This window comes from Spodoptera frugiperda, chromosome 25 (genome assembly GCF_023101765.2).
Source record: "Spodoptera frugiperda isolate SF20-4 chromosome 25, AGI-APGP_CSIRO_Sfru_2.0, whole genome shotgun sequence".
Lineage (NCBI taxonomy): Eukaryota > Metazoa > Arthropoda > Insecta > Lepidoptera > Noctuidae > Spodoptera > Spodoptera frugiperda.
The window spans coordinates 8,829,132-8,856,612 of NC_064236.1; the positions used below are offsets into that span (position 1 = coordinate 8,829,132).

The 27,481-nt window shown below is 35.5% G+C and overlaps 1 protein-coding gene across 12 annotated transcripts in view; it reads left to right on the forward strand.

The window, feature by feature from the left end:
* The window catches only part of LOC118261739 (uncharacterized), a 30,071-nt gene extending 4,843 nt beyond the window's left edge, over positions 1-25,228 (forward strand). For 4 of the 12 annotated variants that reach the window (XM_035572713.2, XM_035572690.2, XM_035572707.2 and 1 more), the window contains 10 exons: positions 1,222-1,441; positions 6,752-6,858; positions 13,957-14,131; positions 15,449-15,517; positions 15,895-16,013; positions 17,602-17,727; positions 18,949-19,056; positions 19,642-20,055; positions 20,832-20,927; positions 21,320-25,228. In XM_035572713.2, the coding sequence (XP_035428606.2) occupies positions 1,222-1,441; positions 6,752-6,858; positions 13,957-14,131; positions 15,449-15,517; positions 15,895-16,013; positions 17,602-17,727; positions 18,949-19,056; positions 19,642-20,055; positions 20,832-20,927; positions 21,320-21,475 (1,590 nt within the window). In that variant the 3' untranslated portion in view covers positions 21,476-25,228. Of the gene's footprint in view, positions 1-1,221; positions 1,442-2,256; positions 2,303-6,751; positions 6,859-13,956; positions 14,132-15,448; positions 15,518-15,894; positions 16,014-17,601; positions 17,728-18,948; positions 19,057-19,641; positions 20,056-20,831; positions 20,928-21,319 lie in introns of those variants that run through there. The other 8 variants (XM_035572698.2, XM_050704303.1, XM_035572744.2 and 5 more) reach the window with 6 other exon arrangements.
* Positions 25,229-27,481: the final 2,253 nt, after the last annotated feature.

Genomic DNA, 27,481 nt, shown 5'->3' on the forward strand with positions numbered 1-27,481 from the left:
CTTTGGTGTTTCTGTACCGATTTCTATGATTTTTTTTATTAAATAGGTAGGTAATAATGTTAACATTTTTTTAATAGGGATGAATGAGAGTGTTATAAACGTAAGAGTAGACAAATATAATCAGAAAGCTCCGAAATGCTAAGCTATCGGGAGTTATATGTGTTATTGTGAGTCAACCATAAAAGATAGACATTTGCTGTCGTGGAATATTTTTTAAACAATTTTAAGGAGAACATTTCCGTCATACATTATTTCTGTGTAGCTTTAACCATTAAGGCTGCACACGCGACGGAAGCTTAAAAAATGGAGTAAGTTCTCCTGTTTTCCCAACATTTCCCTTCACTGCTCTGCTCCTATTGATCGTAGCGTGATGAAAAGTATACTATAACCTGCCCAGGAGTATGAAGAACAATTGTACCAAGTTTCGTTGAAATCTGTCGAGTGGTTTTTGTTTCTATAAAGAACATACAGACAGACAGACAGACAGACAGACAGACAGACAGACAGACAGACAAAAAATTTTCTGATTGCATTTTTGGCATCAGTATCGATCACTAATCACCCGCTGATAGTTATTTTGGAAATATATTTCATGTACAGAATTGACCTCTCTACAGATTTATTATAAGTATAGATTAAAAGAAAAAGATTACACCAAACATGTTAGTGTAGTTTTGGCCGTTTGGACACTCAGTTCTCAATCATAAGTTGCATGTATGTAAAAGTCTATTTACACAGTTATGATGGTTATATGTACTAGTCTTAAGACTTTAGTTTATGAGAAGAGACATTTCCGTAATAGTAATAGGTCGAGAGACATTTTCAAGCTTATTTATTATTTATAGGGACCTTTATAACATATCCCAATGTTCAATTATTGCAAAAATCTAATAATTTATGATGAAACTACACATTAGGTATTGTGGTGTATTACTATTATTATTCTGACTACATACTACATATAAATTATTACATACTGTATTAGTGCTACATAACAGCTTGTTAGTTAGGACAAGGTTGGTATAAAATGTTATTTTTATTTATTTTTCCTTAGTGTAATTGTAAAATTGCTTCCGTGTGAGCTGTAACGGATATCAATTGTAGATTCTTTTAGTACAATTTTAGATTGTTAGATTCTTTTTCAGATAGTCCCTATCCCGCCAATAACACAGGCTAACTGGGCAAGGTAGGATTGTAGTTAAATGTAATTTGTAATAATAGGTTGATGCTGGTCTTCATATGGAACGGCACGGACAGGCTCCGTTCAACCCTAGTATCCGAGGATCTGTCTTCACAATACAAACTCAGCGAAGAACATATCACTTAGAAGCTGATTGTGAAGCAGAGATGGAGAAGTGGGTGGATGCCATTTGCCGAGTCTGTGGTCTTCGTGCTACACTTGATGTTCCCGCTGGTGCTTCCAGACATAATAATGTCATTGGTATGTCATTTATCATTTGTTCATCATCTCATGGTTGTGGTGTAACTTATAAGCATAATACTTGATATTGCAATGTGATTAACAAATTCTTGACTAACTTGCCATTATTTGATATCATTGACTAATTCGTTGGTGAGATTTCTGCTGTGCAGAATAATATTCATCAGTATAATACGCTTAAAAGGGAATAAGAATTTACTAATGTCTATTAAAAGTATTATGTTAAAAAGAATAATAGTGACGGGATCTTGTAGAGCAAATGGTTTAAAAAAAAAACTTATATTTCATAATAGTAGAAACTATTCAAAGATAATGCGCTGGCGCAGGGGTGGCCAACTATCCCACAAACTTAACTACCTACTCATTAAGTTTTAAATGCGACTATGTAACTTAGTAAGGCTTGTTTCAGCAACTGTAAGATACATTTCTATTACTTACCTTTTGCAAAATAAGTCAAATAATCAATATATCTAAACCAGAAGTGACCCACAGTCAAAATATCAATTATATTTAAATACACTAATAAAAAAAATAGTAAATGTTCTTTGTAACTAACTGCCTGAAAGAAATATCTGAGCTATGAATGCAGGTACTAGCAATCATTGCTTTGCTTTGCCACTATTGAATAAACTAAAGCGGGCTATGACAAGTCGATCGTGATCGATCGGTTGGCCACCCGTGTGCTAAGCGACATTCAAACTATCAAACATCACCGCGAATGAATTTATTCTATTACAACTTTTAATTCAACTCCTGTACTCGCTATTGCCTTTAAATCAAGACTCTTGATTAATGGAACATTTATTTTGTCTCAGACCACATGTTTTCTGAAAGGAACGACAAGTCAGGTCGTAAAAGAAGGTAACAAGTAATGTTTAATAGAAGAATATCAGTCCGAGTTTGGGAATGTTAGTTCTAGTTAAATCATGTCTCGTGTAGTAGTTAGTTTTTTTATGTAATGCAAGTTATGAAATATTTCAATATTTTGTTTTTAATTTACAACTGTTAATAAAGAATGGTTCAAATAATTTAAAAAACTAAAAAACCCGACTGCGTTTCTTTATAACATGAAAATGAAAAAACCCTAAAACAAGAATACAAGAAAAATTTAAGCAGTCGGGACCCATTCTAAATATTATGTTTTCTAGAATTATGGCTTTCTAGAATGGGTCCCGACTGCTTAAATTTTTCTTGTATTCTTGTTTTAGGGTTTTTTCATTTTCATGTTATAAAGAAACGCAGTCGGGTTTTTTAGTTTTTTAAATTACCTTTTTTTATTTTATTTTCTTTTAGTTTTATTATTTATTATATTTTGATATATCTAGTGTCACTCTCACAGTAAATACGAATCAAACCACACCTCTCAAGCCAAAATCCATCGAGTCGTTCAGGCTAGAGAGTGAGCAATATTCGAATTTGGCGCCAAAAATCCGCCATTTTGTTTTTTTACACATTTTGATATATCCAGTGTCACTCTCACAGTAAATACAAATCTAACGACACCTCTCAAGTCAAAATCCATCTAGTCGTTTAGGCTAGAGAGTGAGCAATATTCGAATTTGGCGCCAAAAATCCGCCATTTTGTTTTTTTAAACATTTTGATATATCCAGTGTCACTCTCACAGTTAATACGAATCTAACGACACCTCTCAAGTCAAAATCCATCAAGCCGTTTAGGCTGCAGAGCGTGCCAAACAATTATACATACATACATACATACATACATACATACATACATACATACATACTCTCGAAAAACATAACCCTCCTTCTGGCGCAGTCGGGTAAAAATAATGCAATGTGAAAAAACAGCTTTCGATGTTTCTTATAAAAAAAAACTGATGGCCGAATATGCTGAAGTGGTTAATTAATTGAGAAAATTGCTAAATTGCGATCTTATTCTGTTTTGTTCTGCTTTAAGCTGATGCATTCTAAATGGTTATTGCGCAAATACTTTAAGCGAATGAGCTGATTTTTATTTATTTTCAGACTACTTCAATTATTCGGCCATCAGCGATTGTGTTACTTATGTTACACAATTAATGTAAGGGACACTGCCCACGTAGGGTCACTTGACGCATGCAAGCATCCTTCACAAACAATACGCGGCCTACAAATGACAAATGCTTGCATCTTACTTAGAAACAATGAAAACTGTCAACGAAGCGGCAACGTTGAACCATTATTGTTTATGAAGGATGCATATATTCGTCAAATGACACAACGAGAACAGTGTCCATAAAATTGATGAATAAAAAATCTTAACAAATACTCTAAAATCTGTATTTCCGTTTATTGAACTAATTGCATATCTGGGGGCACGGCAGTGCCCCCGCCAAGTCGAGCAAAAAAAAGCGGCACGGCCGTACCATCCTTTTCTCGAAGCAATTCGGGCCTTTTTCGACCCCCTATAATTCGGTTGTGGATAAAGCAAGAAACCTGAATCTTCAGTAACTAATCCGGCATTGTATAAACACGGAATATTTAAAATTTCAGTCAATTTGAACCAGTAGTTTAAGAATGACAACTTGTTAAAGTTTCTAAATTTTGTCACTCACTGACTCACCGATCATCAAAAGTCCAAGGCACTTCTAGCAGACTTAGAAGCTTCATATTTGGAATACATATAGAGTTTAGTGTCTTAATCATGGGAAAACTTAAATATTCTGTAATTTCGGTCCAGTTTTCCAAATACACCAACTGCATCAATAACTTTGTAATCCCATATAAATATATGGGATTACAAAGTTATTTATGTAGTTGGTGGTTGGTGGTGGTTATAAATTTAATAGGTGTAGATAGGTACCTACCATATGAGGCAAGGGAGAGGAAGACTACATATAAAAATAAGAAAATATCATAAGACCTTTAACAAAATTCGTTAGAAGTAGATGGTATCAAAAAGAAAGGCTCTACAAAAAGAAGTGAGATCCCATCAAAAACATCCTGTAAAAAACCCAAGTCTCGCAGCCTTTCTACCGTCAAAAGTTGTGAGATCCATGTAATACCAAGTCGGTTAATCTATTTAGTGTCTACTTGAAGGACCTTCTGTCTTAAGTTATTACATAAGTTATTATCATGCCAATATTAAAAATATTTAACGTTTTAAACAAATAGATCGACTTGGACATCGCATGAAAACAAAATGAATATTACAATATTATATTAGATTCTTTAGTCTCTCGCGCCTCACGCGATTGAAACTCTCGTTCCTGTTGGTCGCTGGCCCGTCGTGCTGTGTAGTGTGATACATACTAATAATCAAATCAAGCGATGTCCAAGTCGATCTATTTGTTTAAAACGTTAAATATTTTTAATATTGGCATGATAATAACTTATGTAATAACTTAAGACAGAAGGTCCTTCAAGTAGACACTAAATAGATTAACCGACTTGGTATTACATGGATCTCACAACTTTTGACGGTAGAAAGCTGCGAGACTTGGGTTTTTTACAGGATGTTTTTGATGGGATATTATATTCTACAAAGGAATAAGTTTAACTAAATCTCTATTTAAAAATTTTAAAGCAAAAAGGTGTGCGGATCAAAGTAGTTTCTTATGTTACTGAAATATTCAGATGACACTGAAAATCTGCATCAAACTGGGGCATAGGGTCATTTTCAACGTTTCTAGCCGTGAGAACGCCAGCTGGCTATTTTTGACAGTTAAAAGCCATATTTTTTTGGTAATATAGTTTAATCCTAATCTATATTGCTCGTGTATGTCGTATTGGCTCGGAGGTTAAGACGCCCGCTTCTAATGCATGAGAGTGCAGGTTCGAAACTTACCGACGGCAAGTACCAATGTGACTTTTTCCGAGTTATATGTACTCTCTAAGCATATCTGACAAACGGTGAAGGAAAACATCGTGAGGAAACCTAGACTTATAATTTCTACTTTTGTAAGTTTGAAATCGCCAACTCGCATTGTACTAGCGTGGTTATTAATGCTCAAACCTTCTCCTTAAGAGGATATGATGATGTGTAGGTATGTTGCTCAAAGGAAGAATCGTAAAATTAGCACTGATATTCTCTGGGGTGAATCTGTTCGAAATGACTTTTCTTAAGTCCCGGTTCAAATAGTCTATCCGGACTTCACGCAACATTCTGTATAGCCGCAGTTAGGTACATTATTTTATTCATGACGTAGGTACAGTTGATTAAAGAAATAGGTACATTTAAAAATATACTTGGTAACAGTTACAGGGCAAGCCGACCTCGATACTTTAAAGGGTTCCTCTTAAAAGATCTAGGTCGATTAACTTGTAACCTGCATTCAATGAAAACTTCTTCAAGAAACCCTATTAGAGTTAAAGTTTTATAGAAACACGTTTTTTTATGTTTACTTATTTGTTTTAATTGACTTCCAAACAGTTGTAGAAAAGTGAATAAAAAGTTACTTATACATTTATACGTTAAATATTCGCTACCGGACTTTATTCTGAGAGTATCTTAGCCTAATTTTGCAAATAGGTTGTAATTTTTTTATTGTCAGACGTATTTTGGTAAGCTTAATATCTATCTACATATTCAATACATAGTTCAGTTTTAAGGTATTGCAAATAGGTACAAAAGGAATGTAACACGACGCTTCAAAAGCTGGGGGGACCAAGGGTAGATCTGTATGATGCATTTATAAAGGCTTCGTCCAAACGCCCACCACCCCTTGCTCGGTTACAGTCGATGTAAAAACGCACCACATTAATTAATTAGTTTAAAATCACTTTGCCGCTGCATTTATAAATTAATATTGAATATCATACGTAGGTATTTACCAAAGGCTATAAGCTGCTAATGTTTTTAATCCTGGTAAACCAAGGACTCCCTCCCACACATTAACAACCCACCTAATTGCTCTGAGAATTATGATATCTAATACATTATTTGTTTTGACTTTTACCTAAGATTTATTGTCGTCATGGCCGGTTTATTATTTCTAAGGATATCAGTTTTGTTTTGACTTCGTACATATTTTCTGATGAGGTGACCACCATCTCAGTCGACATCTTGACATCGACACAATAAAACGTCTTTTTCTGTCTTCGAACATTTAAACTTGATCTTACTAACCGTCAATGTTTAAAGGGTTTATTTATAAGGGTGATTAACAGGTTCACAAAAGTTTGTAGGTACACGGTTACTATTTTTATACCTAAATATTTTGCGTTTGCGTGTTTTCACGTATGGTATTATGGTTTGCTTTTAGACTACTTAGATTAAAAGTTTTATAGTTTTTTTTCTTTTGATTTCAGATTTATTGAATGTGCGATATGTCATTATGAAATAATAATTGAAATATCGCTTTACAGATCCTAGCAGCGTCCACACCACCAACATGAGCGACAATAGCGAGTGCCCCGACGGCACGGGCCCCTACATCCCCATCTCCGAGTGTATCACGGGCGTTCGTGCTCAGGTAAGTTCAATAATTGCTTTGACTTTGACGTATGCTGAATGTGAAACGTGCTGGTATTGTGTCCAGGTCCCCTTCGAGTTAATCGAGAAAATGTGTCTGAAAATAGACCGAGGCACAGAACACCAGCGCCCTATTTGCGCTGCAATTGTTACACTCGTTTATCGTTTACCTACTATCGGGTACCTATTGCATCTTCCCCACTTGAATCTCGAGATTTGATCTGCGTATTGTAGTTTACGATGTTTACATGTAAGATCTGTATCTTTTTGAATAATGCACGCGTCATGCACACAGTTCAAAAGGATGTTGATGCAATGAAGTAACTGTACATTTTCATAACATTTCAATTTGTAATCATGCGAATGTCAGGGGTGAGGTTGTGTATATGTACTGTACATAATGTGTTAAAGGAAATGTATTCGTTTTCGAAAAGTAAGTTAGTAAGTGGTAACTTACCTAGTCTTGGGAGTGGTAAGAGGGAGAGCGAGATTTTTGTTACCTGTACGGCTCTCTGATTGGTTGGCGCTCTTGTTTCGGTTACTTTAAATGTAAAGCAAACTCGTACTAAGGGTAATGATTGTTTCAACTCATGCCCTAATAAAAAAAATCTTCTCTTTTGAACTACGCCATTTCTTACAGACAGCAATGTTTTTATACATTTCCTTAATAGTTTCTGACATTCTATACAAAATTGCTAGATTTTAGGTAACAAGCACTAACAGAGCTGACTCTAGATTTTACAAGCCTTAGATTTTAGACATGAGTCCTTGACATAGTTTCCGTTTCCGTAGTTAACCCGTCACTCCGTATAGCTGTTGTCAGGTAAATGTCGGTGACAATTATTTGTACGTTGGATTACTTCAGCGTCGCGTCGTATTGGTTACCGTTTGCTAGAAGTACCAGAGAAATGTGGTTTGAGACGGGCGAGAGCGGGTGTTGCTTCGTGGAACCAAGATATGCAGTGACCGTGGATAAATCAGTCGTTATATTGCTTACTAAATAATTTGTTTAGATTTCGATATTAATAACATTAAATAAATATGGCCACAAAGTGGCTATTTAAAATCCCAAATGTACATGACACGATTTTAATCGAATGCTAAGTTATCTTATTTACGCTGTTTTACGTCATATGTGAATTTTGTTTGTTACTCATCTTTTTCTGACTACGTAAGCGTTGACTCAAAGTCTAAGTCTACTTGGCTGAATATTATTACGGTCACATACGTCGACAATTATCAGCCCTCCATAGTCAGATAATAAAACATTGTCGAGTTGCACCGGCTCCCCCCTCCCACCGATGCAAAATTGGCAACATTGTCACCAAGTCGCGCGGAAAATGCACGGAAGTTCTGAAAACGTAAAATTGAGAACAATTAATTTTCAATTTTTGAAATGGACGTGTAATTAAAAGTTATGATTGTGAATGTAGCTGTGCGCTGCCTAAACTCGTCTGTGCAATGGTTTGTACGCGTTTTTCAAATTGAAATAGTTAAGCGCTTGTACGAAATAGGACAGATGTTTTGCTTTTTCATCGTTTGTACGATTTCTGAACAAAATAAAAGTTAAACAAGGCTGCAGCTAGATTCGTTATACCTACGTAATGGAAAAATCGGGAATTTTATTTTGACCTACATATTAATCGTTGGAAGGTTTCGTAGTTGCAGTAATTGCAAGTTTAATATTGCACGTGAGAGAAGGGTGTCAAGTTAGAACCGCGCAGGCCAAACCGATCGATGATGACGATGACGGACTATTATATTATTAATGTTCTCGAGTTTTCTACCAGCGCCGGTGCAAAGAAATGAGGCGTAAACATTTTTACTTTAAAGAAATGTCATGGTTGTTAAACAAACTTCTAGAACTTTCTGTGCAGCTTTAAATACTAGGTACTATAAGGCTTCAGCCGATCCTGTTTGATCCTAGTTTCAATTTCCCAAATTAAGGGATTTCGATTCCGTGCAGGGGGATATTTCTAAGCCGGCCTCAAATCTATTGAGTCTAGAAATAAGCCTGATGCATGTTCACTCCAATCCCAAAAGGGTGAATGTTATGTTTTAAGTTACAATATTATGTAACAGTAGGTACAAATTGATAATGGATGTGGAAAAATACTGAAATCATAAGATGCCACCTTCGTATGTGTGACCCAAGAAATTACGAGATTAACCAATCAGGACTCTAAACGGCTTATGACCGTGACAACCAATCTCGGAACCTTGTCAACTGCGTAGTCCTTTATAATCGAGTGTATATGCGCAATATCGATGCACTCCCTGCTCCTGCATTTTTTATTTTCAAAGACGACAACAAACTTGACCTTAGAGGTCAGACACGAAACAATAAATGGTACACTTGGTGAGGCTTAATGATAAAACGTTTCTGAATTGCGAAGTAGATTTTTCGTATCGTTGATTTAAGAGAAATACGTCATTTCTATCCGATGGTAATAAATAGTCGTCTTTTGCTTTTACAGTATGTATAGAGATCACTCATATCATTTAAATAAAATTATATGTAGTATTCGTCCACAGAAGCATAATTACAACGAAATATTTCAATGAAAATCGAAATATAAAAAAATTTAGTTTTCGAACAAAATTTAAGTAATGATATTAATCAAATATTAAATTCTGTGGGATCAGTTTTATGTTTCTAGACCGCAGTTGCGGACATGCGGCGCGGCTGTTATAATGTCGTATTTATAAAGAGTACTTATTCAAATTAGCTCGAAAGGAATAATGCACTTTTTGGCTCAACTACTCGGCCTATTTCGCTCATTGTACCTATTATTTATTGTTATTTGTAGGTATATTGTAAGGTAAGATGATAACAAATCTGTAGTTAAAATTAAGTCATATGACTTTTCCCCGTACGGTATATTACTTTAGCTTAGTCAAGTCGTAGCCGACGCAGTTTTCCGTACTTATGTGCGGACGGCAAATTATGCGAATTAAGCTATGTGAGTATAGAAAACTGCATTGGCTTTGCGAACTAAGTTAAATTAACTTAGCGTAGCTCTCAGTACCGGCTTATGTGACACCTAAAAAAAGAAAGGGTTAGTTTAGGTGGTGCATCGCGCTATAAGTAAATTTTCGTTAAAAAATGTTTTAGGGGTAGGCACTTTGATTAATTTCAAGGTAAACTGATTTATTGATGATCTGCAACTTAAGTTACCTACGTCACTACATCCATTTACATCAAACAACTTAAACGACTTTGGTCAATATAGACTGCTCTTTGTTTGTATGTTAAAATCTAAAATTGGATTCAATATTTCGATCGAAAAAATTGGATCGAATGTTATAGTAAATTGAAAAGATAAAATATCCTGGATGCGTATATCAAATTTCACTATCGATACTATCGATGTAGTGATTCCGATATACATATTTATCCTTAATAAAAAGGCATTTTATTTTCATCTGTGCTGTCCGGCCTCATGTTGTACTCTCCTTGACCTGATTACGAATGCAGCAAAAGAAAATAAAGTGCTAGCTATCGGCTAAGCCGTCCTTCAGTTATACAAATTAGTATTGATGTTTGTGCATATAAATATTTAATTCAACTTCACACTCTTGGGAGAATTATATGTGTTGTAAAGTTTTTTTTTCACTTTTAAGGTGGACATTAGAGGAAAGCTTAGAGTAACAGTACATTAGGAACTTACTAAGACGATGAATTTTTACAATTATAAGTTCGTAGATCGACACTCGATTGGAAATGTTTATATGTAGGCGGTAGGTACTTTTCAATGACTATCGATTTGCATCCAGTACAAGAGTGAGCTGTGCACCCATACAAATAAACGATGAAAATGAATGGTAAAATTTCAGCAGAGAATGATGAAAATAGACAGGCATTTTATCATGTTTCTGTAAACGAAAGGTTGAAGTTTTCAATTTGTCGGAATCATTTTTTTTTTAATTTACATAGTAGAAATACATACGTAGGATTTTTCTGCTTTTTATTAATTTGTCGGTTTTCATCATTAGTTGAATATAGTTGTGCAACAATGGAATATTAATTTGATTTTGAGACAATCTCAGGTAGTGCGGGAATTCTACGTATCGTATTTTCCTAACACAATTTTCTGAGAGATGCGGCCTGACCTAACAAATGTCTCTATTGTACAATGCAATTCCTTGTAAATAAAAACTTACCTTAACATTTTATATTTCGTAGTATTTAACTAAGTACGAGAAATAAGAGTGCGCGGTAAAATAAAGCTTGCATTGTTCAGACGTGTTTTCATCGGAACTTTGCGTAAGCTGTAACTTTGTAAGTGCTCCGACGGACAGGTTGGACGGTAACTAAAGCTTAGCTCCACTTTCCTTACACTTTTATAATATTTAAATACATTTTACAGTACATATTTTTCCCTAGCCTCACAATTTAACTTCGTACCTGCATCTGTTGGCTTGTCCGTTTACCACGCAATCTAACTTTGCGTTAACTACTCCTGTTTAAGTCTCGACATTGTTTGTTACCGTTAATTATAGGTGTATTGGTATTTGTAGGTATGCAATGAAAGGGTTGTCCTCAATCCTCGAGGTTCTAATAAAATGCCAAAAAGCGATCAACACACGAATATGCCATAGAAGATGGAGACATTTTATGCCTTGACATTGAATGTCCTTTATTCTGATTAATTTTTCATATAAAGTAGTATGATATGTATCAATAGCACTCTCGCTTCATTAAAATGTGTTTTACCTTGGTTTGCATAAAATTCAGTTTTGATCATTATAGGAATTTTTCCATGCACTACAGACTACTTAAACTATTTTTATAGACCCTTTGACAATCTTCTCGGAATAAGTAATAAGTATAGAGTGCCCTTATTAAAGCTTCCATTAGCTTATTGTTGCATTACAATACAAGGTCTACTTACAGTAAATTCTCGGAAATGGTAGCTGCACGTCCAATCAATTATATCAAATCCCTAATATGCACGACCGCAGCGTTTCAATGATTGAGTTTATGTCGGTATTTGAAACTAATCCCTTAGGGATTTTATTGGCACTGTTATATTGAATTTATAAACGTTATTGGTTTTACACTGTTTTGGGCATTACGTGCATTAACTGTACCTATAGAGATTTATGTCAGGTAACTTTTCACTGTATAATTTGGGACTAATTCGTGAGGCCTATGTTTACTAGTGGACTGTAGGCTTCTTTTGGCTTGTGAATCAACATTAAGTCAGTGTGTCCTGCATGGGCTGAGCACTGCCGTGTCCTCAGGGATGTGGTCGGCGACGGCTACCTCTCGCATCCGGCATTCTGTTCAGGACATGTTGCGGAGTGAGGGGTACTAGGATGCCGTCTTCTCCTTCTGCGAAGCAGTCATGCTAGTTAAAGGGGAGACGGGGTGCGGGAGGGAACGAATCTTAGAGACACGACAAGACACTTTGGGCGTCGGGGCTCGCGAGACGATCTCCGGCCTCCGTAAGCAGGGGCCTCCGGCGGCGAGCAAGGGTAGCTCGCCGCCCAACCAGAACCAGACCCGAGCGTCGCGGTCCGCGATCGCCTCAAACAGTCATCAGGTCATCATATATAGGGCAAAGTAGGACTGATGCCCGATCGATATGGAGCCGCGAAAGATCTAACGTGTTGCTGGGAAGAGCAGGAGTAGGACCGGGGTGGTTTTTAGTCAATAAGAGATTGCCTCTGCAATTATTATTGCAAATAAATTGCTCTGAGAACGAAAGGTGGCACTCCTCGTTAGTTCTTAATGATATGCAATACCTTTTAAAATGTACTTATGAGAAGTATCTTATGTTTATTGAACTTAACGAACGAGTAAGTTGAGTAGCTTATTGCTGAGAGATGTGCTTCAAGGTTCAAACTATTGCAAATGAGTGCAAGAAATTGCAAATTAAATAGATTTTTGTTCTATACGTAAATGCCAATACTATTATTTCAAGTGTTTTGTATGGGATCGACATCATGACATGGAGTATTTCTAGTGTTATATTTTTCCTTGTTATGCTTTCAGATTTTTGTGTGTTCTAGCATTATCCATCTCCTTGATATCTACGGCGTAGGTAGTTAATCATTTTGTAATTAATATTACAATGTAAGATATGAGTGGTAAACAGGTATATGGTCACCTTGGTAACTAATTAGAACGTTATTAAGATTGTATATTGATACATGATCTTGTTTTATCGGTTTTGCCTCGGGTATGGTATAGATATTATGTATTTGAAGGTAAAAATCAAATAAACATTTCTAATTGCCGAACGAAAATAATAATTGTCGAGGGTTTTACATGGAATTGTATTAATAGTTGACCATATCAATTGTCAGTAAATGTAATACTGTGTGTAGGTGGATGTTTTGAGAATGTGACTATATATCATGATTTTTACGTAAATATCATGGGTTGGGTTGGTAAGAGATATTTATTTATTTATAGATATAGGTAGATCTCTATCTAGGTATTATCTAGGTTCGTTAGGTGCAGTTCAACTATTTTAAGCTTTATAAGTTGATTTTAAATCTGTTGTTACTAATACATCTATAATGTTCGTACTTATCGTCATTGTTGCTTCGTTGGCCGAGTGGTCGCAAGTGCGATTGCCGGCAAAGGGGTTGGATTACCGAATCGGGCAAAGCATTATTGGGCTTCTATCTTCTATCGGTTTTTCGAAAATGTTTTAGTAGAAGCACGGTGTTTGGAATTGTGCTTAGTATATAGCAATAAGCTCACCCCCTATTACATGGGACTTATAACACAAATGGTGAAAGGTGGGTGTACATTGAGCTGGCATGGCACGTAACGTGACTCAGTGTGCGGGTGCACTTCTGCCTACCTCTTCGGAGATAAAAGGCGTGATGTTGAATATTATCGTGATTGATTAGAGACATTGTTTTTCAAACAGAGCTTTTCTGAGTTGTATACTCTTTACTGGGAGTTCTTCGGTAAATTTTCAGAGACAAGTACATTTGGGCGGTTATACTTATAAATATTTTTATCACAGATGATTCAAATTCTATTATATTTGCACATGGCCGTAGATGAACATACCTTCATGTGCAAATAAAAACTTCAGCGCGTTACCAGTCGTAAGTTTATATTGTGACGTTACAGGATGAACAACGTCACTTTACATTTGAGGAGCGGAACATAATAGTTAACACCCGAGGCGACGGTCACCAGTACACCAGTCACCCTCAAATCAGGGTGAATGCTGAGCTCTCCGAGAACGACAGCAATCTGAGTGAAGACGATGACGGCTCCTTGCATGCCAGTCATCAGAATTTACGTAAGTTGTTTTTTGTTATCCTAGTCAGATGACTCTAGAAGTCTAGATGGACTTCTAGAGTTAATAATACAGAGTGTAAACTGAACGCACTAAACAGATGATGATAAATATAGCGAGTTTTATTATCAAATAGCTTCACTAGAGGACTGACCGACAGACAGACGTTATTAATATTATTATATTTGGTTTGACGTTCAAAAGTGTCTTCCTGAAATAAATAATTTTGACTTTGACTTTTGAAAAAAATAAGGTATGATGTTTATTTTATGTATTTATAGATGTAATCAACTGCTTAAGAGTGATGTTGCATGAATAACAACGGAAACTTAAACGATTAAATTTATAAGAACATAAAAAAAATGTTGAGCTTTTCGGGAGCGTTTTGTTTATACCCTGTATGTTACGGTAGCTCATTTTACCTATTTTTTAGAGTTTGTACTTTGTACCCAGGCTTACATGTTAGTTCTTAACTAAGTTGTGTATCATCCCTTTCTTGATTTATATTATTTAGTCCAGTAGTAATCTTTATTTTTAATACATTATTCGAGCCTTTACTTCCGAGCCTAAATAGTTATGGCATTTGTTTTTAAACATAATTTATAGACAATGTATACAAAATACGATAGAGTTGCTAAGTGGCAAGTTGCAAGTAGAGGTCTAAACATGAAGGTCGTAAGGGTCAATTCACACGTACCACAACCACACCACAGCCACAACCACACCACAACCACGCCATGTGGTCGGGCGTATATTTTGTATTGAAAATGAATATTACATTTTACACGTACCACATTAGACGTTGTCATCGACCACCTGTGTAATACAAACACATCGTGGCGGCAACGCCGCCGCGCAGCAGCTGCACCGCGGCCACATCGCCACGCTTCGCTTTCGCGAAGGATAGGAACAACAATCTTTCCTCCATGACTACGTTCAGTCAAGCCGTGTTACCTCTACTAAAGTTGGAGTATAACTGCAGATGACCACGTGTGGTTACCACGTCGCAACAACAGCGACAACGCAACCACATCGACATTTTGTCGGTACCACAACGCAACTGCAAAAAGCCGCTGCGGCACTATTCACACGTAACCACAGCTTGACCACATTATGTCGCTGCGACGTGGTGTGGTTGTGGTACGTGTGAATTGACCCTTATAGAACTGAACCAGTTCTATAACGACCTTCTGACAGATTATAGTCTGTCAATAGCATACTAGTATACTAATGTCAATATTCTTGGGAAAAGACTAAATGAAACAGATGTTACGATATGTTAAGTAAGGGCTCTATAATGTCATATTATTTTTCTTTTAGCAGACTGGTCTGTGACGAAAACGTTTACAAAATTGTCCTTAGCACCGAAAAAGAATGGGCCTGAGGAAGGTGAGTCAAGTTCCATAGTGATATCAATATCTTTTTTTATATTGATAATAATTTCATGATAAATTATGTTGTATTGTTTCTCCAAGATAATTATAAAGGCTTACTTAATTATCGATCCTTTGTCCTGACTTATTTTAGTTCTAGTGACTGGAATGCATTTTATTTTCATATCTGTATATTAACTTTAGTCCATCGTAGTTGATTTAATTTTGTTATAATAGTGTGGTAAAGTTATTTCAAACTTCTCTTTTCAATATAGTTTAAGGCTTCGTGCTGAGAATTTCTGAAGTCTCTCAGACCAAATGATAATACCTTGAATAAGGGATCTCCGCATCAAGGAGCCAGTCGTCAAAACTAATGTTATACAACAATTCCAGGACCACCCGTTCCACCACGACCACCAAAGACCTTTGCTGGCAGAAGCCGGGATACCCTAACCAAGGACCCCTTCCAGGGCCCGAAAATACAGGAACCCACCGAGGTAGTGCAGGAACCGGTAAGTACTTTGATATGTGGGTGATTCTTCAAAAAACTTTAACTTTTATTTAACAAATCATTATTCTCCCGCGTTATTAAGCATCATGGTAGCTTATTGTCATCCTTATTTATATTTGATTGGTTGAGAGCAGTGTCACAGCTTAATTTATTGAAACCAAATTTTGTGTTTCAATCGCCAGAATTGTTAACTTTTGGGTGAGGATAATGACGCCGTTAACTTTTTGTGACTTTTTTTGAAGAATCACCCATGTATTGTATTTTTTTATAGTACGCGCCGTTAAAAGCGACCAGACGTATCATCTGATGGTAAGCAAACGCCGCTGCCCATGGACACTGAAACAATAGAGTCGTTACAAGTGCGTTGCCGACATTTTCGGGGTTACGTATTTAAGGGTTGTTGGGGAATCGGGGATTAGGAAATAGGGAACTCATACAACGAAACACAACGCAAGCGTTGTTTCACGTCGGTTTTCGGTGAGGCCGTGGCATCACTCCGCACCGGCCCATTCGTACCGAATCTAAAAAGGAAATCTAAAAAGAACGGATCGTGTAAACAGGCTCAAAGAGGGACTTGATGTGAAAAACACAAAGTTTATAGAACTGCGTGTATTTCGAAAAAATGTAAATCGTTTGCATATCACTTTACGAAAATAACCGCCTCATGCCCTAAAGGTTCGTTATGTTTTTAATCAATTCTATGACGTCAAAGTGTCCTGTTGTTATTCATTTAAAATTAAAATTGCCGACTTGGTGCAAAATTTTGATTTTTAATGTTTTTATTCATAAAGGTGTATGTAAGGGTCATGGTATGGTAGTTGTTGTTCGAATGAAGGTGTCTGTTTAAAAAGCAATGCGTTACGTTGTATCAGTTTTAAAGAATAAGATCAAGAAAATATAAGAAACTTATACATATAGGTTTCTATTTAGAACACTAGATTGTAGTTATTGAATTAGTAAAGTTGTTAGGGGAATAATATTGCACATTTCCTTGGAAGGTCATTTACGTATATGTCTATGTATTACATGGCGTCAAACTGATAAATGTCCGTTTACATACCACTAATGTCTTCTAGCAAATTCCATGAAGTCAATTAGTGATGAAATACTTTTAATCGAATACGTCGATCATTGAATGCAGGAGTGGCCTTACCCCTATACCGGTCTGTTTGTATGTATTATTCTATTGGTATACCTATATACCATACAGCTCCTGTGTACTTTTGAGAAAACATTGTTCTCTCAAAGTCAAATCATTTATTCCAGGGGTGGCCAACTTATATGTACTCGCGATCGACATTTTTTTCTAAAGTTCCTCGCGATCAACATTTTTTTCTAAAGTTCCTCGCGATCAACATTTTTTTCTAAAGTTCCTCGCGATCGACCTTTTATACAAAATATGTGTGTGTACATCAACGGGTCGATCGCGACCTGTTGGCCACCCCTGATTTATTCCAATTAAACCATATACTTAGGTACTTTTCATACGTCAACAAAGAAAGAAATAAACAATAGACGAAGCTAGGTCTGAATTTCACTATAAGGTAATGGGTATAACATGTTATATTTATGTGTTTATCGTATGGCAGCCGCAGCACAGTCACCAGCGGCTGCGGGTACCGCGCCGCATGTCTCAGGGCGCCCCGTCCTCCCCGCGTTCTCTGCTGAACGCCCGCTGCCCTGAAGAGGAGGAAGATTTCTCCCCTTCGCAGTCTGTAAGGGCACTCACATAATATATCTAGAACAATATATCGCATACCAAGTAATATATTGGTACATCTACGGTTTTCATAGTTTATCTGACTTGTTTAGTTTTTAGTTTACTGACCAATGAACCGTTGTTTTACGTGCGTGAGGGGGGAAACTACAATAATGGTATAATTACCCGACTGCGCCAGAAGGAGGGTTATGTTTTTCGAGAGTATGTATGTATATATGTATGTATAATTGTTTGGCACGCTCTGCAGCCTAAACGGCTTGATGGATTTTGACTTGAGAGGTGTCGTTAGATTCGTATTAACTGTGAGAGTGACACTGGATATATCAAAATAAAAAAAAAACAAAATGGCGGATTTTTGGCGCCAAATTCGAATATTGCTCACTCTCTAGGCTAAACGATTCAATGGATTTTGGCTTGAGAGGTGTGGTTTGATTCGTATTTACTGTGAGAGTGACACTGGATATATAAAAATAAAAAAAAAATCAAAATGGCGGATTTTTGGCGCCAAATTCGAATATTGCCCACTCTCTAGCCTGAACGACTCGATGGATTTTGGCTTGAGAGGTGTGGTTTGATTCGTATTTACTGTGAGAGTGACACTAGATATATCAAAATATAATAAATAATAAAACTAAAAGAAAATAAAATAAAAAAGGTAATTTAAAAAACTAAAAAACCCGACTGCGTTTCTTTATAACATGAAAATGAAAAAACCCTAAAACAAGAATAAAAGAAAAATTTAAGCAGTCGGGACCCATTCTAGAAACCCATAATTCTAGAAAACATAATATTTAGAATGGGTCCCGACTGCTTAAATTTTTCTTTTATTCTTGTTTTAGGGTTTTTTCATTTTCATGTTATAAAGAAACGCAGTCGGGTTTTTTAGTTTTTTAAATTACCTTTTTTATTACACTTACGAACTCTCTCGATGAATATGGAAATAAATAGATTAATATGCACTTTTAAACACGTAAACCATATAAAGTCAATTTCGCAATTTTTTGCAGATGTGCCAATATATTACTAGGTGAGCGATATATCTATGTATAATTTAATATCACGCGCTCAATTAATCAATATTGCGTAACATAAACAAAATGGACATTCACCACTAAAGTGAGGTGGATACTCGTTTCAAGAAACTCCATCATTTTACTGATAAATCTAACATTGTGTAGTTGTAATGTAAACTATAATCAATATATGTTTGCTACAGGCTTTACAGTACTGCAATCTCCCAAGCCTACCACCGGCAGTAGACCGAGCGCTGAAGCCGCGCCACTCAAGCGTTAGTATAGGACAATATAACGCCTTCATGGCCCAGGTATGTTGACTACACTAAATATAATATTATGTACATACATGTTTAGCTGAATACCGTGTATATATTAGTTATACTTATTCAAATTTTACTAAATAAATCCAGTGTGATCTTGTCTCTCTACAATAATACCCAGTGCAACAAAGCAATGCATTGTTGCGATATATTTTTGGATGCATAGAACTGAATACAATCACTTATATCTCTCTTTAAAATCTCTTTGAAATAGTTGCTTATAATGGTGAAGATCATAACCTCTGCAGCTAACAGCTATGCACTATTTAAAAAGCATCACATGCCTCACAAACATTTGTTTGTTAGATAACATCTGTTTAACATTGCATACTGCAATACAATAGAATTATTTGACTTTAAAGGCTTTATAAATATATGTGCGAAACATACTCATATCAATTGTTAACTACAAGTTCACGCTGTATCTATTCTATACTCTATATTATTATTATTGTTTATTTATTACAATATATATATTTATACTTTTAATTTGTAATATATTTTCAATTCAATGTGTTATAAAATTTACACGATAAAAAGAAAATAACAGTGTTGTGTTTATTTCCATTTTAGGAAGATGGACTTCTTAACGAAGTACATTGTTACGAAACTATAAAACCATACAGACCCTCAATACGTCGATCCAATTTTCTAGTTGGACTTAAAAAACTATTCGTATCATTTTGGAGTTTATTTAGCTTTCGACCAAGAGCTCCAAGACTGCCAGACCCCTTACCCAAACCGCCGAGTACTATTGAGTCAATCGTACTTCCCGATGACCCGCCACCATCCGGCACAACGACATTAGGAGACACGAGACGGTATTTCAAACGCAGCGTCAGATTAGGCAGACTGTCAAGTAAAGTGGACGCGCTAGAGATACCGCCGGCAAATTTCCTTGAAATTAAAGTACCATCTCGCAGCGTTGGGATCATAACAATACCAACAAATCTTTTATCGAACATAGTGGTTGTACCACGTGAAACGGTAAATAATTCACCCACCATGGTTTCACAGTAACATAGCCAAAACGAAACGAAACTTAACTTCAACATTCGAAATACGTATTCTTACAGTAAAATAAAACAATATAATTATAAACATTTGGATATCTTACTGTGCAAAAAACGTTGAGTATGTTGGTGTTACAATAGTTAAAATGATAATACAACGTGTAAAATAATTGAAATTGCTAAAACCCAGGTTTATTGGGTGAGAAAAATGAGACTAAGAAAATCTACGTTGCAATGTATCTCTTCTCGTTAAACAGAAGAGTTTCTGCAATACAGAAACGTGATATATTTTGTAAAACCACGTTTTACACGTAGTATGAACTGATAATGTTCCAGTCTGCATGAAATTGGATTGTAAAACCATGTAGTTCGTTTTTACAATACTTTTCCGCCATTTTTTATCTGTTTTGGCTGTGAATGAATGGTGAACAGAACGTAACTAGCTAAAGCTATACTTTGTATTGTCGAGGCATATCATTCCTTGTAGGTGCACTTATTTGTATTTATTTATTATTTGAAGTATTTTTTTTGCGATATTATATTATTGTAAGTAGTTTAATATGTGTATTTTATCCATTTGTATCCCAGCGTTACTTCAGAGCAATGTCGTAATTGTCATTCTGTTTGCTTATGGTGTATTGTGCTGTATGTTGTCGAGCCCCTATGTACGGGCCATTTTTACTATATTTGGTGTTGTATAAGTAGTAGTAAGTGTGTGTGTGTTTTTATTGAGTATTTTCCGTTTTACAGGGCACTTTGAGAATCGGTAATGTAGATGATATCAAGCAAGACGCCTTACAATACTTGGACCTGGACCTCCACCCTGCGAAACCGGCACAAACAACGGTAATTTATTAATTAATAGGTACTTGTTAAGGTTCTGTACCCTGATGGGTAAAAGCAACCCTATTGTTAGGATTCTGTTGTCATTCAGTCTGTCATTCATCAGGCTACGTGACATAAACCGTGATAACTATCACAGATTTTTTACTCGATATTTCGTAATGACAACTAGTGGACGCTATGTAAGGTTAGAGAGATAACTCACTTTAATAATAAATAATTAAATAAAAAAATTGCTTAAAGAATTCAATAAGTTGTGTTTTTAAGATAACAATTTCTATTGAAGATGTGGTGAATTTAATTTATTATTTATGTTTTTTAAGATAATGATTTCTATTGAAGATACAGTGAATTTAATTTATTATTTATGTCAATGAATTTTCTGTAAATTCTAGGAGAAAACGGAGCCACGCAAACGGGCCGAGATTGCACACGGACGCTCAATGACCACGGTGGATACGGACGCCTACAAAACCGTAGACTTTTTGAAGACTGAAGCATTCAACATCACCCGCCAGGACGCCGAGGCTTCGAGAAGCTTCCAATACTAGCATCCGCCTTCTCCAAAAGCATCGAAGTCAGTCTGGCAACAATGCTTGTGTTGGGGAAAATAGACACTATAACAAATGAACAACAGTGAAAAACGGCTCAGTTTTTTCAATTAGTGACGTGTTCGGTGTCCAGTGAAAACGTAAAGTAAGCATTTATGAAATTTGAAGAAAAAGACTTTTTAAAAAGCTTTAACCGACTTTGAAAAGCTTTAAAAGGTAAACGATTGTGTAGGTTTGTTACTGGCCGTTGTGGACAGCATTCATACCCTGCTGCCAACGACGGCCACGGTCATAGTATTATAAAAAATATTATATATAGCAATAAGAACAGTATTCTTGTACACCTGTCTGTAAAGCACATCACCGCTGGCATTTCAAGTAGGTACTTTATGTAAGCTTCAATTTGTTTTTGTACATTTTTGCGTCACGTAGATATTGTGGTGTAAACACTATTTTAGTTCTGGCATATTTTTCTCAACATCAGCATTTATAATTAGGACGACAAGCGCATTGGTTTTGTATACATCTCAATATTTAAATATTTATTACACACAGTTTATTTAAATAAGTATTTTAATGTACTTAATAGCGTTAAATGCGATACCTTTCGCTTTATGCATGACACGGCTTTTTCCTTAGCGGATAAGACAGTATATTTGATGTTACCAATGTATAATTAGTAAATTAATGTTGAGCATACATTATATGCTATTAAAATGTTGTATTTAGGGCTTAAGAAAAGAGTCATCGTCAGTAAGAATGTGCTGACGTATAAATTTGTGCTCTACTATTCAAGAATTGACAAAAAAAGTAAAAAGGATGATCCTAAATATTGCTCTCGTGCGTTTTAAAGGACTTTTTACCTTCTTACGTAAGGGGAAAAACTAGTCATACGTCTCTTTCTTGCACGTAGTTGCAAATGATGGACAATACACGGGATTCCGTGTAATTACTAAATAAATACGTTGATTAGATTTCATATCTACATAGAAAACATTAGTTTATAATATGAAATGTTTAGAAAAATATTGAAAGCAAATATCTGAGTATTGATAGTAGTTAGTGTCACGGCCCATCATGTGTAAAATGACGTAATCATTCACCGGGACATTATTATAGGTAAATATCGTCTGAACTTTGATGTGTTAGGATTTAGTATTTAAATGTAGTAACGTATTACATTTTGGACTTTCGGTTCACAATATCGAAGTCTTTTCGGCCTCTTCATTCAAGCAAGTATCTATCTTGCTGATGACTTACTTAAAATAATATTCTATAATAGCAACATTATAATATATGTGTAATAATGTGTGTAACTATTAAATATCAAATTTAATATTGTAAGGGATTTTACTGAATGATAAGATATATCTTCGAACGCACAAGAAGACAATTATGAAGATGTAACAGTATTAAAATAGGTGTTAAATTTGTTGGCTCTATTTTTGACGTGACGCTGTCTATATGTAGGTACACTGTGATGAATGTATTGCGCGGACTATACCTCTTACAGGATAGCGTGGCACGTGCTTCACGTATTGTTGACACAGTTCTATGGACTGTTTTCTCCCTAACGCGGTCGTATCGCGTTTTATCTCTATTTGCCATGACAAATACAAGAATTGGAAATGAATCTAAATTATGAAGCTATCCTCTTATAGGTAGTTTACTTTTCTGTAAAAGAGCGTTTGGAATTAAGATTTCGCAGGGATTGCGTGAGTGTGTGTACTTAGAGCTTATGTACCTTTCCTGTATGTCTTTGTCAATCTAAGTAAAGGTAATTTATATCATATGTGTTCTATGTTGTGGTGGTGTCATTACCTTTATGTATTTTAATGTTATTATGTCTAGAGGGCCTATTCTGAAAGAATAAGGAGCCGGACATTAACGTTGTCTGTCTGTCATGGGGCTGATCTCATTCACTCTAAATGTTATAAACTCGAGGCCATTCTCGTTTTTGTCAACATGTTTAAATTTAAACAAACCTAACCCCCAAAACAACAGACATAGAAAGTGGTTTTCCATTGACGAGGCGGCATGATAATTTCCGTCGCAAATTCTTGTACTTTTGTGCAGAAATTGCTATGAATTGCGGTACACCATAGTACTTATTATTTTAAATAAACAATGCATTACGTCTATAGCTGTAAAGTAGTGTAGGATGGTTCCCAAAGGGTACATAGTTAAAAATAGCTACGTTTTCTTACCTTCTTTCGTGCCCCCTTGTCGTGGAAAACCAATTTGAGACGATGCGTCGGTAAATTTCGTAAGTATAAGGACAATGATGGACTGTTCGAGTGGCCTCCGTAGGAAAGGTTATGGACTCTTGTATATCATAATTATATATATAATATTGTAAATTATATACTTGTTGACTGTTGAATCCTTCGTTTATAGGAGTAACTTCTTAACCCTTTATATATTTATGGTTATTTATATACAAGTATGTTTATTACCCCCGTACACCTTCCAAACGGTTCGGAACATAATTGTCGGTATATTGTAGCTTTTGGAATGTATATTAAACATGTAATGTTTATCGTCTACTCTCAGACGTCGACTGTTGCGATAGTTTGGTCTCTATTGAGGAATAGATAGGCATAAAGCATATTTTTTCAATGAAACGCGAGGGTCCAAGTAATGCGTATGACGGGTTCTCTTCCTGTTGACTTTTTAGAAAAGGCGACAGTTCTTTTTACTGACTTGCCCTACCTTTTAACCGTCCCTTACATACCTCTCTTTTCAATTATTTACCCTAAACCTTATTTCCCCCAGTTAAATAACTTGGAGGAAATAGACAACCATTAATTTATCATCATTCCTCTTTATACGCCTAAGTCTGGCGCCTATTTTACACTTTCACAAGGTGTCTTAAGCCTGTTGGGACAAAAGAATGATTAGAAAGCCTTTATATACATATTTATTAGTATATAATATGTATTTATGTATGTACCTGTATATAGTTTTTATGAATAATCACACTATACGTTATTCAGATCAATGAATTATCAATGAATGATCGATATATTTCTTGATGTAGTAGACAAAGTTTTAATCTTTCTTGATGTTGTTATATGCTTGCACAGTTATACGTATTATTTTTTATTGTTCTTTAGACTTTGAATTGACTATTGGGGTAGAACCAGTGAGAATATTGACGTTTTGTATAGAAAATAGCCTTCAAAAATGACCCAAATCCAATGGTGGTTAAAAAAGTTTGACAGTGTTGTACATAATGATGTAAGATGTTTTAAATGCAATTTTTGATGTTATCTAATGTTTGTTTTATGATTCTCGGAATTTAATGAAGGATTGTGTATTTTGACATATTGAAGGCAATATTATATTGGGTGACATCCCCGTTCTTATCGCAGTACGTATTATATTCAGGTACTTGTTTTAGATAATATTCCCACTGAAACCAAAGTACGGTTCAATCACATTTATTAGAAATCACAATGTTATCTAATTCTGTTACTTGATACCAAAAGAACGTTATAATTAAAGCACATGGTTGCTTGTCTTTGTATTTTACGATGAAATGTTTGTTAATATTGTTTTATATGTATAATTATTTCGTGCTTTTTACCTTTATGTACAAAATATTAAATGGCTCACATTATTTTCAAATTAGGTTACAATTTAATTATACTTTATTACTTTATGGTTAATTATTCTAAGGATTTGTTTTAGATTATAAATTATTTGCTTTCCTTACACAATGTAGATGCAAATAAATGTGTACGTGAAATATGACTTTGTATTATTTTTTGAACCCATAGTAATAGGGGCAACGATATTATTATGCTCATAATTAAAATTGTCAAGTAGTGTCTGAGTGACCGGCATTTAACAGCAATATCGTGTGTTCTCATTTCTTGTCACGGATTCGTTCGAAAACGTGAATAGTTTTTGTATATGACCACCAGCCTGGGATAGCTATTTAACTCCATCTCTTGGTCACGCAAGTTGAATCCCAGTTCTCATGTCAATCGGACCCTTGAGGATGAATTAATACTAGCGCAGGGTTGAATTGTATTGGAATGTCATGTCACTCGCAAAATTTCTGTCAGTAATCCTGATGCTCAGCAGTGGCACTTAATGAACTCATCTAACGAATATTAACCGTTTATTTAATTGTTGGTAACATACTTTATTTTTGGTGGTGTTATCTGGTAGGTAGTATCTGGTACCTAGTAAGAATGTGAACGCTACTTGGGAGTAGTTTGCACCAGGAAGTCAAAGAGCATCACCGTAGTTGACCGCGGGCAATTTCCACTAGTTATGCAACTGACTCATACTTCTCAACAACTGCGCGTCTGCATACCCTCACTAGCCTTGAGTAGGTATATGTGTTGAAAAACGAGTGTTACCGAACTACTGAAGTTAGTTTTTTTTTTAATGGTTATTACAATATTATTAAATATTTTATTTTTATGTAAACGAGCATATGGAGCTGATGGTAAGCAATCACCGCTGCCCATGGATAGTGCCATGGACACCCGAAACACCAGAGGTGTTACACGAATGTTACCGGCGTCTTGGGGTTAGGAATTTAGGGGTTGTTGGGGAATCGGGGATTGGGAAGGGGGGTAATTGAGGCTCCGGTAACCTCACTGTCAAGGAAACGCAACGCAAGCTTTGTTTCACGTCGGTTTTCTGTGAGACCGTGGCATACACTGGTCGAGCCGGCCCATTTGTGCCGAAGCATGGCTCTCCCACACTTATGTATAGTGTAGTTAGAATTTATAACTCTTGACATTTACTTAAAAAGTAGTCTAGTCAGTAGGTAAATAACAGTAGCCTACTTCTGAGTAGTTAGTGTGCCTACGACGTTATTTTTTATTTTTTTTTTTTTTTATTTATTCTTAGGAAAGCTTACAGACTAATAACAATTTTAATAACTTAATTTATATCTAATTTGCTAACAACAAGCTTCCACCGTTAAATGACTATATAAAAATAATTTTAGTGTCACAGACTGACCCATAAAAAACACTGCTCTTTCCTCTTAACTGAGTACACAAGTTAAACATTAATTTTAGTTTCAACATAAATTAGTATAAATAAAGTAAAGAGACCAAATATTATTTGTATCCTCGGAAATGATACAGACCATACACAACAACATATATATGTATATAAAAATAAAAATAATATATGTAATTTTTGGTAATGCGTTATACTATAAAGTTCGACATCATTTACGGGAGTTATCTTTAAAGTATTTATTTGCTAATAGACGTTTTACTGTGATAGCTTTCATACAAAAGAGATCTACATCTAAGTCTTCTGGCATGTTATTGAATGCATGTGCTGCACTGCACGCAAGAGAAAGGTATTTTTTCTGTAATTGGTCGAAACAGAAGCAATCTGCATAAGTGGTCTGCGTCTGAGCCCTAGAAGGTTAGTGCGTAGGTGTAACTTAGATAATAGTTCGGGGCAATCAATCGACCCATTAGCTATATTAACGGAAAAAGAAACATCATTAATATCACGCCTGTAGTGTAACGGTAGAAAGTGATATCTTTTACAGCGGTGGTTGTAATCATCTGAAGACTGCCGTGCTTTGTAATCTAAGTATCTAAGAAATTTCTTTTGTACAGCTTCACCGTATCGAGGGTTCCAAACTTGAAACGCGTATTCCAAGTGACTACGAACGAAAGCACAATATAGAATTTTTATAGTTTTTAAAGAACGAAAATCAGCTGAAACTCTCATAATAAATCCCAGCGCCTTTGATGCTCGATTAACAATGTAATCGATGTGTTGAGCAAATAAAAGTTTATGGTCCATTATTACCACTAGATCTTTCATTGTGGTGACTTTATTAAGTACTTTATTGTTTAATTTATATTCAAAATTAATAACCGTTTTTTGTCGGGAGTACGTGATTTGGCAACGTTTAGTTGGAGTTTATTATGAACACAATATTCCTCGAACCTTGCAAGATCATTTTGAAGTTGATCAACATCTGATATATTTTTAACTTTTTTATGTATCTTC